General features: G+C 45.4%; 1 protein-coding gene across 1 annotated transcript in view; it reads right to left on the bottom strand.

Annotated features, from left to right (window-relative positions):
- Positions 1-888: 888 nt before the first annotated feature.
- The window catches only part of LOC115161918 (bifunctional epoxide hydrolase 2), a 25684-nt gene continuing 13164 nt past the window's right edge, over positions 889-13408 (bottom strand). The window contains exons 9-19 of the mRNA XM_029712752.1: positions 9896-9930; positions 9777-9803; positions 8730-8815; positions 6074-6185; positions 3410-3484; positions 3262-3304; positions 2915-3017; positions 2767-2836; positions 2346-2426; positions 2200-2258; positions 889-1786 (exon numbers count right to left, since the gene is read on the bottom strand). Of these exons, the coding sequence (XP_029568612.1) occupies positions 1702-1786; positions 2200-2258; positions 2346-2426; positions 2767-2836; positions 2915-3017; positions 3262-3304; positions 3410-3484; positions 6074-6185; positions 8730-8815; positions 9777-9803; positions 9896-9930 (776 nt within the window). The 3' untranslated portion in view covers positions 889-1701. The remainder of the gene's footprint in view (positions 1787-2199; positions 2259-2345; positions 2427-2766; positions 2837-2914; positions 3018-3261; positions 3305-3409; positions 3485-6073; positions 6186-8729; positions 8816-9776; positions 9804-9895; positions 9931-13408) is intronic.

The following is a 13408-nucleotide window of genomic DNA, read 5'->3' as shown; positions in this document are numbered from 1 at the left end:
TGCAGTGTTTACCGTGAATGTGCTGACATATGCAGTGTTTACCGTGAATGTGCTGACATATGCAGTGTTTACCGTGAATGCAGTCTCCACTAACGCGGGAACATTGCCTTCACATTTCAATCACGCTGTACTTCCACGATGCGGATTGAATAGAGCCCTGAATTCAATCTCATATTGTTGTTATGGTGATGTGGGACATGAAACGATGGAGGAAATATGAATCTGCTCTTTGTGCTTGTGTTCTGGGGAATGAAAAGGTGCGGTACATTGAAGGAAAGCATTTACTTAGAAACATAATTTTATCTCCAAAGCGCTTTCTTCTGTTGTGTGAATGTGTGTACAGCATTACAGAGGAAAGCTGTTTGATGATACACTCTCCCTCCTCCACTCTCTCCACTTCCTCCACTCTCTCTCCACTCTCGCAGTTCTTGACACAAACCGGTGCACCTGGCACCTACTACCATACCCCGTTTAAAGGCACTTGAATCTTATGTCTTGTCCATTCACCCTCTGAATGACACACATACACAATCCATGTCTCAATTGTCTCAAGGCTTAAAAAATCATTCTTTAACTCTATTCGTAGAGGACTAGTGTTACTATAGAAAGTCAGGTATGTCATTATTACCCCAACATGTCCGTTTTCCAGTGGACGATTCAGACGGGATTAGATTTTACCAAACTGCCTCTGTAATTATTTTGTTTCCCCCTCTAATTGACCGTTATGACGGAAGCCTTGAAGATCTTCTAGGTCGTGAAGGTATTTTAAATATCTAGGGATTGCCTAATATTGGGCTAATGGCCTTCAGTTGGGAGAAATGTAAAATAATAATGCATATCAATAAGAAGAATGAACTGTAACCTGCAGACATTTAATTACCAGACGGATTTGGCAAATTATCAATTCATTGGCTCAAAATCGTCCACTTCATCTTTTAAAAGAGAAGTATGGCACTAGGATATTTGACAAAACAAATCTTTAATCTGTAGGGTACCTGCATAGCACTTTGTTTTAAGCATCAATTTGTTCTCGTGTTCTTACCCAAACTGTGTGCTCCACATGTTACACTATTGTCAGACAGAGCTGGTTGATCCCTAGACATTTAAAATACCTTCACGACCTAGAAGATCCTCCAGGCTTCCGTCATAACAGTCAATTGTGAAAGAGGGGGAAAAAGTATTATTACTACAGAGGCAGTTTGGTAAAAACTAATCCCGTCTGAATCGTCCACTGGAAAAACAGACTGGGGTAATAATGACATAATCGACATTCTATAGTAACACTAGTCAAATCAAATTCAAATCAAATGTATTTATAAAGCCCTTCTTACATCAGCTGATGCCACAAAGTGCTGTACAGAAACCCAGCCTAAAAACCCCAAACAGCAAGCAATGCAGGTGTAGAATAGGGCCTAATCATGGAAAGAGCAGGTGTCCTTTATATTTTGTACACTCAACGTATAGGTCAGTCGTACTTTCTCATGAAATGTCTCAAAAAGAGACGTTTTGAGACATCATGCTAGAGGTGTCGTGGATGTTGGTACAGCCTATTTGTGCAGCGTGTGTGTCTTTAGAAGAGAAAAATGTTTCAGGTTTTAAAAAGGGCATCATACAGTTTTAGAAATTATTCTGAATTAACAGATGATTCCAACAGTTCACTACAAAAGTGCACTAAAAGGAATATGTTGTCCTGGTAACTGATCACAGCTTGGGTGTCACGGCAACCCCAGTGTTGTTGTGAGTGTCTTTCAGCCAGGAGATCAGAATGGTGTTCAGCTCAGACGGCCTAAAAAAACACACACACACACACACACACACACACACACACACACACACACACACACACACACACACACACACACACACACACGTTATGCCAAATACAGTATGTCAGCCTATATACACAACTCTTTCAACCAGTACACTGTACACAGTTTATACCACAAAAAAACACACCAACTTCCTTAGACTGCAGAGCAGAGCAGCAGTGACCCTATGACCTTTAACCTCTACCTGACCTGTCTCCCTCAGCAGGGCTTTAGATCAGAGGTCATTCTGGTGACTAACAGGAGCTGACTGCAGAGTTCACACGGTCAGCCTCCCCTCCATTGGTCTGTGCAAGGACAAACACACACACACACACACACACACACACACACACACACACACACACACACACACACACACACTGGGACTCACCTTTCCATCTGGGTCCAGTGTCCACATTCTTCGATGTGTCCTCTTGTTAGGTTGGGGATCTGACACACAGAGATGTCACAGTCACATGTGTCTATTACATGTATACATGTGTGTATAAATGTGTGTGTGTGTGTGTGTGGTCTCACCATGTGTTCCATTCCCTTGGAGAAGACAGGCAGCAGGACAGGATCTTTACCAGCTGTCACCATGAGAGCTGGCATCAAGAGCTACACAAACACAGGAAACCGCCATCATTGGTCAACATATACTGTAACTGTTAAGATATCACACACACACACACACACACACACCCACACACACCCCTACCTTAGCCCTGGGTCGGGAACACAGCCCTACCTTAGCCCTGGGTCGGGAACACACCCCTACCTTAGCCCTGGGTCGGGAACACAGCCCTACCTTAGCCCTGGGTCGGGAACACAGCCCTACCTTAGCCCTGGGTCGGGAACACAGCCCTACCTTAGCCCTGGGTCGGGAACACACCCCTACCTTAGCCCTGGGTCGGGAACACAGCCCTACCTTAGCCCTGGGTCGGGAACACACCCCTACCTTAGCCCTGGGTCGGGAACACAGCCATTTCCAGTTGCTCACAACATTACGGTACCAGTTCAACGGCCCTCTGGAAAAACACAACACTCTGTCACTCTCCTCCTGCTGCTGCCATTGTGTGTGTGTGTGTGTTTGTGTGTGTGTATACCTGAATCCCTTGTCTTTGAACTGAGTGATGTAGAACTGCAGAGCAGTCTCACTGAGGATAGAACTCCTGGGTATCTCGTCTGGTAGTCCTACGAACAGACCACCTACACACACACACACACACACACACACACACACACACACACACACACACACACACACACACACACACACACACACACACACACAGTGTGTAGTCTGCAGTGTGAAGATTGATTGATTGACAGCAATGTACTATGTTTTACAGCACAGTATTGTCCATCCAGTCAGTTGGTTAGTTGAATACCATAGGTCAGCCCTTCAGCCCCAAGCCTCCAATCATAACGTTGGTTTGACTTCCAGACTCACCTCTGGCACAAACTCCAGCAGTGTTGATCTCAGGAACATTATCCTGGAGAACAACACAACAGAGATCATTCACAAGAGAGAGAGTGTGTGTGTGTGTGTGTGTGTGTGTGTCTGCGTGTGTGTGTACACGTCTGTGTGTGTGTGTCACCTTATCTCCACTGCCATGGAAGAAGATCTTGAAGGTCCTTGCCAGGTCTTTCTCCATCTCAGTCTCAGCTACACCCTGTAGAGGAGTTACATAAGGAAAGGTCTCAGCTACACCCTGTAGAGGAGTTACATAAGGAAAGGTCTCTGTTACACCCTGTAGAGGAGTTACATAAGGAAAGGTCTCTGTTACATCCTGTAGAGGAGTTACATAAGGAAAGGTCTCAGCTACACCCTGTAGAGGAGTTACATAAGGAAAGGTCTCTGTTACACCCTGTAGAGGAGTTACATAAGGAAAGGTCTCTGTTACACCCTGTAGAGGAGTTACATAAGGAAAGGTCTCTGTTACACCCTGTAGAGGAGTTACATAAGGAAAGGTCTCTGTTACATCCTGTAGAGGAGTTACATAAGGAAAGGTCTCAGCTACACCCTGTAGAGGAGTTACATAAGGAAAGGTCTCTGTTACACCCTGTAGAGGAGTTACATAAGGAAAGGTCTCTGTTACACCCTGTAGAGGAGTTACATAAGGAAAGGTCTCTGTTACACCCTGTAGAGGAGTTACATAAGGAAATGTCTCTGTTACAGTACACCCTTTAGAGGAGTTACATAAGGAAAGGTCTCTGTTACACCCTGTAGAGGAGTTACATAAGGAAAGGTCTCTGTTACACCCTGTAGAGGAGTTACATAAGGAAAGGTCTCTGTTACACCCTGTAGAGGAGTTACATAAGGAAAGGTCTCTGTTACACCCTGTAGAGGAGTTACATAAGGAAAGGTCTCTGTTACACCCTGTAGAGGAGTTACATAAGGAAAGGTCTCTGTTACACCCTGTAGAGGAGTTACATAAGGAAAGGTCTCTGTTACACCCTGTAGAGGGGTTACATAAGGAAAGGTCTCTGTTACACCCTGTAGAGGAGTTACATAAGGAAAGGTCTCTGTTACACCCTGTAGAGGAGTTACATAAGGAAAGGTCTCTGTTACACCCTGTAGAGGAGTTACATAAGGAAAGGTCTCTGTTACACCCTGTAGAGGAGTTACATAAGGAAAGGTCTCTGTTACAGTACACCCTGTAGAGGAGTTACATAAGGAAAGGTCTCTGTTACACCCAGTAGAGGAGTTACATAAGGAAAGGTCTCTGTTACACCCTGTAGAGGAGTTACATAAGGAAAGGTCTCTGTTACACCCTGTAGAGGAGTTACATAAGGAAAGGTCTCTGTTACACCCTGTAGAGGAGTTACATAAGGAAAGGTCTCTGTTACACCCTGTAGAGGAGTTACATAAGGAAAGGTATCTGTTACACCCTGTAGAGGAGTTACATAAGGAAAGGTCTCTGGTACACCCTGTAGAGGAGTTACATAAGGAAAGGTCTCTGTTACAGTACACCCTGTAGAGGAGTTACATAAGGAAAGGTCTCTGTTACACCCTGTAGAGGAGTTACATAAGGAAAGGTCTCTGTTACAGTACATCCTGTAGAGGAGTTACATAAGGAAAGGTCTCTGTTACACCCTGTAGAGGAGTTACATAAGGAAAGGTCTCTGTTACACCCTGTAGAGGAGTTACATAAGGAAAGGTCTCTGTTACACCCTGTAGAGGAGTTACATAAGGAAAGGTCTCTGTTACACCCTGTAGAGGAGTTACATAAGGAAAGGTCTCTGTTACACCCTGTAGAGGAGTTACATAAGGAAAGGTCTCTGTTACACCCTGTAGAGGGGTTACATAAGGAAAGGTCTCTGTTACACCCTGTAGAGGAGTTACATAAGGAAAGGTCTCTGTTACACCCTGTAGAGGAGTTACATAAGGAAAGGTCTCTGTTACATCCTGTAGAGGAGTTACATAAGGAAAGGTCTCTGTTACAGTACACCCTGTAGAGGAGTTACAGCCCTGCTATACTATTGCCGTCAGGTGTCCGGTATTGCCGCCAGGTGTCCGGTATTGCCGTCAGGCGTCCGGTATTGAGGAAATCCTTCCGTTAAAAGCAATGAAAGCTGCTATACTGCCGTGTTGCGCTCGTGTTGCGTCACGTCCAATGGCAGCATCCAAGCTCAAGAATCACAGAGGTTCAATTCTCGATGGCTGACGCGCGTGTTCATTCTATCTTGTGAATTGAAATAATGAGAAATAAAAGTTGATTTTTTATTGCATATGGCCTCCACTAGACACATCACTGGTTAGTTATTGTACTAAGATTTATAAAGTCAAGAAGCTACTAGCTAGCACAAACTCTCGCTAGCTAGCTACATTGACTATGTTCACAATGTAAAACAAAAGCAACTTGAGTAATTGGACGATCATTTAGTATTAGCAACAATTAATTGAGTACTTGTGAAAAACTGGAACCAAAGCCCAACCAGCTTTCACAGTCTCACGTCAAAAATGAGACGTTTGCCATGTTTCATCCATCCCTTTCCACAACACTCTGCCAAAACTCAAACCGACTTGAAAAGGTAACAGCTCTCACTGTCGTCCCCTAGTGGTTGGTTTCCACGTCACCCGCTCGACATGCTCAGACATGGATGGACGTCGAATACTGACTTCTATACAGGGTGACTTGGCTACCAAAGCTGTTGTACTGACGCATAACGGATGAATATGGTACAGTACAGTAGGGAGACAATAGAGTAAAGTTCCTCTCCCCCTCTGTTCCCCTCCTCCGTTCCACACACACACTTACAGGGTCCTGGAAGTAGAGCTGGTAGTCAAAGATTGGCACAGTCTTCAGGAAGTCCATTGGATCCTTGGAGGGGTCCACAGGAAACAGAGGGGTGTTCAGAGAAGCTACCGCTCTACACACACACACACACACACACACACACACCAGGTATTGGTTTAATTCTTCACTTTACCGTCTCAGGGAGTGTGTGTGTGTGTGTGTGTGTGTGTGTGTGTGTGTGTGTGTGTGTGTGTATCTACCTACACACGTGTGTGCTCTTGGGTGGAATAAGATTTTTTTGGGGGGGGGAGCAACATATTCCTTTTGTAACATAATAGCCTTGCAGGTCCATGTGTTCCTAAACCCCCCCAATAGCAACATATTCCTTTTGTAACATAATAGCCTTGCAGGTCCATGTGTTCCTAAACCCCCCCAATAGCAACATATTCCTTTTGTAACATAATAGCCTTGCAGGTCCATGTGTTCCTAAACCCCCCAATAGCAACGTATTCCTTTTGTAACATAATAGCCTTGCAGGTCCATGTGTTCTTAAACCCCCCCAATAGCAGCATACACAAGGGGGTGACAGCAGACATTTTCCTGATGTCTTCCCATTTGTGGTCAAAGCAAATACGAATCAGGTCAAAAACATCACCACTGTTAGCTAATTTCAGTGAAAACCAAATGCCTATTGAATAGTAGCTACAAGTTTAGGTTTGTTTTACATGGCCTTGTTTGGTGCCTGGCTGTTGGCTGTAGGCTATTCCGCTAGCAGCTTGCTAGCTAGCTGGCTAAAAACTGCAAGCAAACTAGCCTTTTTAGTTTCCCCACATCTCCCCCATGTGAAATAATCCCATTTATAAATGTAATAATATGCCCTGGTAAATATTTGTATACTTGCCAGTGTAACCTACAACATTATAGCAGTTTAACATGCTGCTTGAATGTATTCGCCCCCCCCCATATTAGCTAAAAAATAGAATGAAATCATTTTTGCTCACAGAGAAAAATCGCATGGCTTGAGGCTGTTTTTAGGTAGTTAATCATTAAAACTTCTTATGGATGGTGGCAGTATTGAGTAGCTTGGATGACTGACGTGCCCAGAGTAAACTGCCTGCTACTCACTCCCAGAAACTAAGATATGCATAGTATTAGTAGATTTGGATAGAAAACACTCTGAAGTTTCTAAAACTATTTGAATGATGTCTGTGAGTATAACAGAACTCATATGGCAGGCAAAAACTTGAGAAAAAATCCAAACAGGAAGTGGTTGTCTGTGGAGTCATTTTGCACTTCCTAAGGCTTCCACTAGATGTCAACAGTCTTTAGAACGTTGTTTGAGGCTTCTACTGTGAAGTGGGGATGAATAAGAGCTCCTGGAGTCAGAACACTGCCAGCAGGGCATGAGCCTCAGCCATGCGCACTCACGTGAGAGGTAGCTCAGTTCCATTGCATTTCTGAAGACAAAGGATTTCTCCGGTTTAAACTTTACTGCGGATTTACAATAAAAACATTCTAAAGATTGATTCTATACATCGTTTGACATGTTTCTACGAACTGTAATGGAAATATTTTCGTCTGACCTGCGCGTGGTGAATTTGGATTTGTGAACTGAAGGCGCGCGAACAAAAAGGAGGTATTTGGACATAAAGGATGGCCTTTATCGAACAAAACAAACATGTATTGTGGACCTGGGATACCTGGGAGTGCATTCTGATGAAGATCATCAAAGTTCATATTTATAATACTATTTCTGATTATTGTTGACTCCAACATGGTGGATATATTGTATGGCATGTTTTTGTGTCTGAGCGCCGTACTCAGATTATTGCATAGTGTAATTTTTCGGTAAAGCGTTATTGAAATCTGACACAGCGGTTGCATTAAGGAGAAGTTTATCTAAAGTTCCATGCATAACACTTGTATTTTCATCAACATTGATGATGAGTATTTCTGTAAATTGATGTGGCTCTCTGCAAAATCACCGGATGTTTTGGAGGCAAAACATTACTGAACATAACGCGCCAATGTAAACTGAGATTTTTGGATATAAATATGAACTTTATCAAAGAAAACATACATGTATTGTGTAACATGAAGTCCTATGACTGTCATCTGATGAAGATCATCAAAGGTTAGTGATTAATTTTATCTCTATTTCTGCTTTTTGTGACTCCTTGGCTGGAAAATGGCTGTGTTTTTTTGTGTATAGGCGCTGACCTAACATAATCATATGGTTTGCTTTCGCCGTAAAGCCTTTTTGAACAAGAAGTAAAGCTTTAAAATGGTGTATGTTTGAGGAATTTTAATTATGAGATTGTTGTTTTGAATTTGGCGCCCTGCACTTTCACTGGCTGTTGTCATATCGATCCCGCTAACGGGATTCAAGCCATAAGAAGTTTTAATACTAAACAGAATACCTTCGTTTAGAAGTTCCATTTTCAACCAAAGCGAGTTTGGTGATAAAATACTAAGCTTCATACTCAACGCTGCCCCCGCCACTGCCCCGTCCCCGCCGCTGCACCCGCCGCTGCCCCGCGGAAGGAATTGTGCAGTCCGTAACAATATTTGAGAGGAATAAAAAAAAAAACTCTGTAGCAGGACTACGCCCATTTTATGCCGTAAAACGACATTCCCATACTCCGTTTGTGTAAGGTGTGTAGACCCCTTAATTTACCTGACTCTCTCTGGATGACACCGGGCCATGTTCCAGACCACAACACCACCCCAATCATGACCAACCAGAGTCACCTGGGGAATACCCTGAGAGACACAGAGAGAGCGAGAGAGCGACAGAGAGAGAGCGAGAGAGCGAGAGAGAGACAGAGACAGAGCGAGAGAGCGAGAGACAGAGCGAGAGAGCGAGAGACAGAGTGAGAGAGAGAGACAGCGAGAGAGAGAGAGAGAGAGCGAGAGAGAGACAGAGCGAGAGAGAGAGAGAGCGAGAGAGACAGAGCGAGAGCGAGAGAGACAGAGCGAGAGAGACAGAGAGAGAGAGAGCGAGAGAGAGACAGCGAGAGAGAGAGAGCGAGAGAGAGACAGAGCGAGAGAGAGACAGAGCGAGAGAGAGACAGCGAGAGAGAGACAGAGCGAGAGAGAGACAGAGCGAGAGAGACAGAGAGAGACAGAGCGAGACAGAGACAGAGAGAGAGAGAGAGAGAGCGAGAGAGCGAGAGAGAGACAGAGCGAGAGAGAGAGAGCGAGAGAGAGACAGAGCGAGAGAGAGACAGAGCGAGAGAGAGAGCGAGAGAGAGACAGAGCGAGAGAGAGAGAGCGAGAGAGAGACAGAGCGAGAGAGAGCGAGAGAGAGAGAGAGAGAGACAGAGCGAGAGAGAGACAGAGCGAGAGAGAGACAGAGCGAGAGAGAGACAGAGCGAGAGAGAGCGAGAGAGAGACAGAGCGAGAGAGAGACAGAGCGAGAGAGAGAGCGAGCGAGAGAGAGAGAGAGCGAGAGAGACAGAGCGAGAGAGACAGAGCGAGAGAGACAGAGCGAGAGAGACAGAGAGAGAGACAGAGCGAGAGAGAGACAGAGCGAGAGAGAGAGAGAGAGAGAGAGAGCGAGAGAGAGAGAGAGAGAGAGAAAGAGCGAGAGAGAGACAGAGCGAGAGAGAGGGCGTTAAAGGAAGCGTTGAGCTCTTCCTGTTGCATCACACCGCCCATGTGGCGACTAATACTTCACCCTGATATTTTACCATACAGGGCTGATTATTGGGAGTGGACTCACCATTTTATCCATGAAAGTCACAAGATCCTACAACAGAGATAAGAACATACAGAAAAACATTACAATCATGTCAAGGATAGACAGTGGATGTTTTGTTCGTATGTAAGCGTGCCCTTTACCTGGCAGATTTGTTCCTGTGAGTACTCCTCTATGTCTAGAGAGAGAACGTGTGGGAGAGGAAAGAGGAAGAGAGAGTGTTATTGAAATTGAATAAATCAATCTTGGCCTGTAATAATGATGGTGTTCCTATTGTGTTTGACACTACAAACCCCCAACAGCAGGGAGATGGAGAAACCAGGCTTTAAACTGGTCAACTAACAGCAGGGAGATGGAGAAACCAGGCTTTAAACTGTTCAGCAGGGAGATGGAGAAACCAGGCTTTAAACTGGTCAACTAACAGCAGGGAGATGGAGAAACCAGGCTTTAAACTGGTCAACTAACAGCAGGGAGATGGAGAAACCAGGCTTTAAACTGGTCAGCAGGGAGATGGAGAAACCAGGCTTTAAACTGTTCAGCAGGGAGATGGAGAAACCAGGCTTTAAACTGGTCAACTAACAGCAGGGAGATGGAGAAACCAGGCTTTAAACTGGTCAGCAGGGAGATGGAGAAACCAGGCTTTAAACTGTTCAGCAGGGAGATGGAGAAACCAGGCTTTAAACTGTTCAGCAGGGAGATGGAGAAACCAGGCTTTAAACTGTTCAGCAGGGAGATGGAGAAACCAGGCTTTAAACTGTTCAACTAACAGCAGGGAGATGGAGAAACCAGGCTTTAAACTGGTCAACTAACAGCAGGGAGATGGAGAAACCAGGCTTTAAACTGTTCAACTAACAGCAGGGAGATGGAGAAACCAGGCTTTAAACTGGTCAGCAGGGAGATGGAGAAACCAGGCTTTAAACTGGTCAACTAACAGCAGGGAGATGGAGAAACCAGGCTTTAAACTGGTCAGCAGGGAGAATGGAGAAACCAGGCTTTAAACTGTTCAGCAGGGAGAATGGAGAAACCAGGCTTTAAACTGGTCAACTAACCAGGGAGATGGGAGACACCCAGGCCTTTAAACTGTGCAGCAGGGAGAATGGAGAAAACCAGGCTTTAAACTGGTCAACTAACGCATGGAGATGGAGAAACCAAGGCTTTAAAACTGGTCAACTAACAGCAGGGAGATGGAGAAACCAGGCTTTAAACTGGTCATCAGGGAGATGGAGAAAACAGGCTTTAAACTGTTCAGCAGGGGAGATGGATGAAACCAGGCTTAAACTGGGGCAACTAACAGCAGGGAGATGGAGAAACCAGGCTTTAAACTGGTCAGGCAGGGAGATGGAGAAACCCAGGCTTAAACTGTTCAGCAAGGGAGATGGAGAAACCAGGCTTAAACTGTTCAGCAGGGAGATGGAGAAACCAGCTTTAAACTGTTCAGCAGGGAGATGGAAAACCAGGCTTTAACCTGTTCAGCAGGGAGATGGAGAAACCAGGCTTTAAACTGTTCAACTAACAGCAGGGAGATGGAGAAACCAGGCTTTAAACTGGTCAACTAACAGCAGGGAGATGGAGAAACCAGGCTTTAAACTGTTCAACTAACAGCAGGGAGATGGAGAAACCAGGCTTTAAACTGGTCAGCAGGGAGATGGAGAAACCAGGCTTTAAACTGTTCAGCAGGGAGATGGAGAAACCAGGCTTTAAACTGTCAACTAACAGCAGGGAGATGGAGAAACCAGGCCTTTAAAACTGGTCAGCAGGGAGATGGAGAAACCAGGCTTTAAACTGTTCAGCAGGGAGATGGAGAAACCAGGCTTTAAACTGGTCAACTAACAGCAGGGAGATGGAGAAACCAGGCTTTAAACTGTTCAGCAGGGAGATGGAGAAACCAGGCTTTAAACTGGTCAACTAACAGCAGGGAGATGGAGAAACCAGGCTTTAAACTGGTCAACTAACAGCAGGGAGATGGAGAAACCAGGCTTTAAACTGGTTCAGCAGGGAGATGGAGAAACCAGGCTTTAAAACTGTTCAGCAGGGAGATGGAGAAACCAGGCTTTAAACTGGTCAACTAACAGCAGGGAGATGGAGAAACCAGGCTTTAAACTGGTCAGCAGGGAGATAGAGAAACCAGGCTTTAAACTGTTCAGCAGGGAGATGGAGAAACCAGGCTTTAAACTGTTCAGCAGGGAGATGGAGAAACCAGGCTTTAAACTGTTCAGCAGGGAGATGGAGAAACCAGGCTTTAAACTGTTCAACTAACAGCAGGGAGATGGAGAAACCAGGCTTTAAACTGGTCAACTAACAGCAGGGAGATGGAGAAACCAGGCTTTAAACTGTTCAACTAACAGCAGGGAGATGGAGAAACCAGGCTTTAAACTGGTCAGCAGGGAGATGGAGAAACCAGGCTTTAAACTGTTCAGCAGGGAGATGGAGAAACCAGGCTTTAAACTGTTCAGCAGGGAGATGGAGAAACCAGGCTTTAAACTGTTCAGCAGGGAGATGGAGAAACCAGGCTTTAAACTGTTCAGCAGGGAGATGGAGAAACCAGGCTTTAAACTGTTCAACTAACAGCAGGGAGATGGAGAAACCAGGCTTTAAACTGGTCAACTAACAGCAGGGAGATGGAGAAACCAGGCTTTAAACTGGTCAACTAACAGCAGGGAGATGGAGATACCAGGCTTTAAACTGTTCAACTAACAGCAGGGAGATGGAGAAACCAGGCTTTAAACTGGTCAACTAACAGCAGGGAGATGGAGAAACCAGGCTTTAAACTGTTCAGCAGGGAGATGGAGAAACCAGGCTTTAAACTGGTCAACTAACAGCAGGGAGATGGAGATACCAGGCTTTAAACTGGTCAACTAACAGCAGGGAGATGGAGAAACCAGGCTTTAAACTGGTCAACTAACAGCAGGGAGATGGAGAAACCAGGCTTTAAACTGGTCAACTAACAGCAGGGAGATGGAGAAACCAGGCTTTAAACTGTTCAGCAGGGAGACGGAGAAACCAGGCTTTAAACTGTTCAGCAGGGAGATGGAGAAACCAGGCTTTAAACTGTTCAACTAACAGCAGGGAGATGGAGAAACCAGGCTTTAAACTGGTCAACTAACAGCAGGGAGATGGAGAAACCAGGCTTTAAACTGGTCAACTAAACTTAAAACTGTAAAACCATGTAAGGAGACATTGTCAGTAAACCCTGTACGTGTCTACAGTCACATAACTGTACTTCTCTAGCGTGAGAAAGGAAAGATTGAGGGTATAAATAAGGAAGGAAGGTGCCACACACAGCACTTCTCATAAAGATGGGTGTGTAGTCAGGTCACTCCAGACAGGTCACTCTAGACCCTACTCCAGCCACGTCACTCTAGACCCTACTCCAGCCAGGTCACTCCAGCCAGGTCACTCCAGACCCCACTCCAGCCAGGTCACTCCAGACCCCACTCCAGCCAGGTCACTCCAGACCCCACTCCAGCCAGGTCACTCCAGCCAGGTCACTCCAGCCAGGTCACTCTAGACCCTACTCCAGCCAGGTCACTCCAGCCAGGTCACTCCAGACCCCACTCCAGCCAGGTCACTCCAGACAGGTCACTCCAGACCCTACTCCAGTCAGGTCACTCCAGACCCTACTCCAGTCAGGTCACTCCAGACCCTACTCCAGTCAG

This window comes from Salmo trutta, chromosome 25 (assembly GCF_901001165.1).
Source record: "Salmo trutta chromosome 25, fSalTru1.1, whole genome shotgun sequence".
Lineage (NCBI taxonomy): Eukaryota > Metazoa > Chordata > Actinopteri > Salmoniformes > Salmonidae > Salmo > Salmo trutta.
The sequence above is the reverse complement of the archived record's forward strand: the minus strand, read 5'-3'. Positions and strand labels throughout refer to the sequence as shown.